Genomic DNA, 4596 nt, shown 5'->3' on the forward strand with positions numbered 1-4596 from the left:
CTGGGGGGGGCGGCCGGGGAGGGGGCCCAGGCGGCGGCGGCCGGGCCAAGGGGCTGAAGGACATCCGCATCGACGAGGAGGTGAAGATCGCGGTCAACATCGCCCTGGAGCGCTTCCGCTATGGGGACCAGCGAGGTGAGGCTCCCGCGCCCTTCCGGCCCCGGAGCGCTGCGGGCCCCGCCGGGAGCTGGCGCAGGGAGGTCGGGCAGCAGCCACCAGCCACCGTCCTGGGGTCGGGGTGCCCGGAGTTCTCAAAGGGGGCGCGACCCGGCCTGGGACGCCCGCCCGCTCCCCGCAGTGCGCCCAGCTGCTCGGCCTGTCCCGGCCGTAGCGAGCGGCCCACAGCCGGAGTCGGGGGCCACTGCCGGGGTCACGGACGCGACCGGGGCGTCCTGTCGAGCGCGCGTTCCGACTTGCTGGTTTAAATAAGGGACCCCTTACTCTGGAAGCGTGCAGTCCGGAACCGGGCCTGACCCGGACGAGCGGCTCGGACCTCGCCCTGAGCAGTAACGCTTCAGCCTCGTAGCTGCAGAGCCAGCCTTGAGTGCGCGGGGAGCCTGCGCCGGCTAGAAAGTGCCGAGTGGGACTTTGAGCTAATTCCTAATGCTTCGGCATCGCTCTCCGCTGCGGGAAGTGAGCATTTGCTGATGAAACAGGCAGTGACCACCTAGAAGAGGAAAGTATGTCCCGTCGTCACGCCAGCTCGGAATTCCAGCCTGAGTCGTGGTCTCTGATGGACATCGAAGCTCTTGATCACATTTAGGTTTAATGCGTATCCTGTTAATGTCAGGATTCTTAGTTATTTAATATCTTTTACACAAAGTGTGATAACTTTTGATTATGTCACTTTTTAATATTTCATAGCAGTGTTCGGAATTACTTGAAAGGAAATGGCCTATCCACAAGTGGTACTGTTCTTCTTCCTTGTAGAAATGGAATTCCCTTCTTCTTTGACCAGTACTGAAAGAGCTTTTATTCATCGACTCAGTCAGTCTCTCGGCTTGGTCTCTAAAAGTAAAGGGTAAGCTGATAGCTTTTCTTAATTAAAAATAAAATTATTTATCAAAAAAATGAAAAACGTGACTACATTTAGATAGTTACTGTTTTAGCTTCCCATTGTTATTACATTGTATGTAGATCAGCTGATTGGGTCTGTACCAAATTCAGCTCTTCCTTTTTCCCTACTTTTTATTCATTTCCAGCCCCCAAGTGCAAAAAAAAAAAATGGTGAGTATATGAAAACTTCCTCTACTCATCTCAGGTTCATTGTCTAGGACCCAGTGAGTAAGACTGATAAAAGGCAGTAAGAGAAAAAGAGAAGTTTGTTAAAATGTGTGTCTTGCATATGCACAGGAGAACTCAGTGAATGAGTAATTAAAACTTGGGGCTTATATAAAGTTGTTAATGAACTTATAAAGAACTGAAAAAGTGGGGATCAGTAGTTGGCGTAATGGCTCTGTCACTGGACTCCTTTGTCGTCGACTGTGGTTCGAGTCCCCAGACCCGGTGGCTTAAACTCACAAGGGGCATGTGGGCATGTCCAAGATCCTGAGAGGAGAATGGAGGAGAAGAGATTGTGGTGTGGCCATCCTCCCTGGGGGGTGATTTCTCACTTTCTGTCTCTCTGGCAAGCGCATGGGCCCTAGAGCAAACCCCCCCCCCAAAAAAAAAAAAAGAACTGAAAAACTGAAAGGACTTTGAGCTTCTAGGTGTGGTGGATTGTGGGAAGGTAAATACATGGGGAAAGTAATGGAAGGTAAGGGTTGTTTTAACAAGGTTTGTCTACGGCTCTTTGGTGCCATCTCCAAGTTGTGAGTCTAGAGTGGTCTCTGAGAATGGTCCAGGCCTTTCTAGTAAAGATGGGGAATGTAGAGTTTTCCTTGTGTATGCTTTTTCTCAATTATTATTATTATTTTTGGAGAGAGAGAGAGAGAGCAAGAGAGAGAGAGAGAGCTAGAAAGCATGCCACCAGATCCAGACTCGAACCGTGGTTGGCCATGTGGGAATTCCAGCGCCTCACCTCCAAGCCATCTGCTGGGCCCCTTTTCTCAATTATTTTTAGGACACAGTAATTCTTATGCTGGAATTTGGGGTGGTGGTTTTTGGAGTGACATTCTCTGAACTTCTTCAAAAGCAAATTTTTAAAAAGAATTTTTAATTAGATTTATCTGTATTAATATTTTAAAATGTGCTACTGGACACATGTGCTCACCAGAAAGAGAGAGAGAAAAAAAACGAGAGAACACAAACCTTTAGGTTTGGAACTCAAAAGGTTGGTCATGTGGGAGGGAGTTCAGCACCTTCACCACCATGCCAATAGGCCCCTCAAAAAAGCAAATTTTAAGGGGCCGCCAGGTTGCATGGTGGTTAAAGGCACTGGGCTCCCATGTGGTCAGCTGAGGTTCAGGTCCTGGATCTGGTAGCTTCCTTTCTCACTTTCCCTCTTTCTGTTTCCCTCTCTGTTTCTCTCTGGTCAACTTCGAAATTAATAATAGTAAATAAAGTTAAAATAGTTCTCTAAAAAAAGGCAAATATTAAGATATAAGAAAAAATATTTTAGATGTTGAAGTTGATTGCTTGAGAAAAAACTGCATGTATTTTTAGTGCATGTGCTCACCAGAGAGAGAGAGAGAGCAACAGCGTGCACCCCCCAGTGGGGCATGGTCATGCCAGTTTCTCCTTTCTGTTGGAATTTTGGGCACGCACACGTATGTGCCTGACGCTTTTTTTTTTTTTGGTGTGTGTACTTGACAGAGAAAGAGAGAGCGATAGAGAAATAGGTAGATAGATAGAGGGGAAGTGAGAAATATCCCTCAAGAGAGGATGGTCATATTGCAGTCCTTTTTTCTCTATTCTCCTGGGATTTGGGCATGTATGCATATGTGCCTAGCACGATTTTTAAACCGCGAAATCTGGGACTTGAGCCATGATCGGCCATGTGAGAGTCCAGTGCCTTAACCACCCCACCACCTTTTGGTCCCATCTGCTGTGTTTTCCTCCTTAATTTTTTTTTTAACTTCTATTTAGTAACTGTATGTCTTCACAGTGTATAACATGGCTTTTCCCAGCATGAATATGGTGCATATTAGTCAAGTCAAAGGCATTACCATATACATTATCATCAGCAGATACTTTTCAGTTTTGTGTTTATTAAATGTTTTTTCTTCTGATCCCCTCCCTCCCACCTTCTATTTTCTACCCCATGACTCACCCCTCTCTCTACCGTCTCTAGTATCTGCAGTTGGTTTCTCCGATACTATATTTTCTGTGTTTTTCAAGCTGCTGGAGTGGGGATTTGAACTATACTGTAGGCCATGTGAGATCTGTTTCACTACTCACTAATCTACAGGGCTGGCCCTATTTTTTTTTTTTTTTTTATAGAAATGTAATCTTTTTTTTCTGACAGAATGGATATACAGAAATATTATTTACAGAACTTTTTTTATTGTTACTGTACTATATGATAAGCTTTAGAATATCTGCTCATTGGTGCTGGTGGGTGGTAATGGTGCTGGACTCCCACATGGCTGACCATGGTTCAAGACCCGGAGCTGGCAGCTTTCTTTCTCACTTTCCCTCTCCTTTCCTCTCTCTCTGGTCAAATTAAAAATATAATAAAATATAAAAAAAAAAATACCTGTTCTCTGTTTTTCTTGCAACCAAATAAAAAATGTGATTATTAGAAATGAAAGTGAAGCAGGAAGAATTGCTTTTTGGGGGGGAGGGTCACTGACCAATAGGAGAAAAAAGTTATTTGAGCCATCCAAATTGAAAAATTTAAAAATTCCATGAATTTATTTTGGGGATAAGGATGATGGGGTCACTTGAGAGCAGGGTTTCTCAATATTGGTAGTGTTTATATTTTGGGCCAGATAATTCTGTATTGTGTTTTGTGCGTCGTGGGGATGTTTAGCAGCATACCTGGACTTTACCCACTAGATGCTATTAATGCTCCCAACCCAGTTGAGACAGCCGGAAATGCCTCTTGACATTGCTAAGTATTCCTTAGGGAGCAAAATGGTCCAGATTGAGAGCCACTGATATAGTGTGGAAAAAAAAATAGCAGTTTTGGTGCTGGCAGGTGGTGTGGTGGTTAAAGAAAAGTTTTGGTGCCGGCAGGTGGTGTGGTGGTTAAAGGCTCTGGAATCCCACATTGCTGACCACAGTTCGAATCCTAGACCTGGAGGTTTGCTTTCTCACTCCCCCGCCCCCTCGCTTTCTTTCTCAATCTGTCCCTTTCTGGTCAAATTAAAATAAATTTAAATAAAAACAATCTTTTAAAAATTGCCCAATGAATAAGCAAATTGCCAACAGTTATATTAAAAAAAAAAAGATAAAAATTTTAGGTAACCTATTTTTAGGTTAAGAAGAGAGGAAATGGGCCGGCATATATTAACAAATAGTAGGAAGGGCCTAAGATGGAAGTAGCTGATATAACAGGGACTAATCTTGCGTATGAGTGTCCATCACTGTCACACATTCCCGAGACTGGTGTTTAGCTCAGGTGAGTGTGCATTTTAACCTTACTAAGGCTAGCGGGGGTGGGGGGGGGGGTAGGGTTCTTTTTTTTTTTTTGAGGGGTTTTTGTGTTACGGG

At 44.7% G+C, this 4596-nt stretch overlaps 1 protein-coding gene across 1 annotated transcript in view; it reads left to right on the top strand.

Moving 5' to 3' along the window:
• The first annotated feature begins 6 nt into the window (after positions 1-6).
• Positions 7-4596, top strand: part of YTHDC2 (YTH N6-methyladenosine RNA binding protein C2) — a 93620-nt gene continuing 89030 nt past the window's right edge. The window contains exons 1-2 of the mRNA XM_006146896.3: positions 7-135; positions 931-1021. Coding sequence (XP_006146958.3) covers positions 933-1021 — 89 coding nt within the window. The 5' untranslated portion in view covers positions 7-135; positions 931-932. The remainder of the gene's footprint in view (positions 136-930; positions 1022-4596) is intronic.

Source organism: Tupaia chinensis, unplaced genomic scaffold, assembly GCF_000334495.1.
Source record: "Tupaia chinensis unplaced genomic scaffold, TupChi_1.0 Scaffold000195_1, whole genome shotgun sequence".
In the NCBI taxonomy this organism is placed as follows: domain Eukaryota; kingdom Metazoa; phylum Chordata; class Mammalia; order Scandentia; family Tupaiidae; genus Tupaia; species Tupaia belangeri.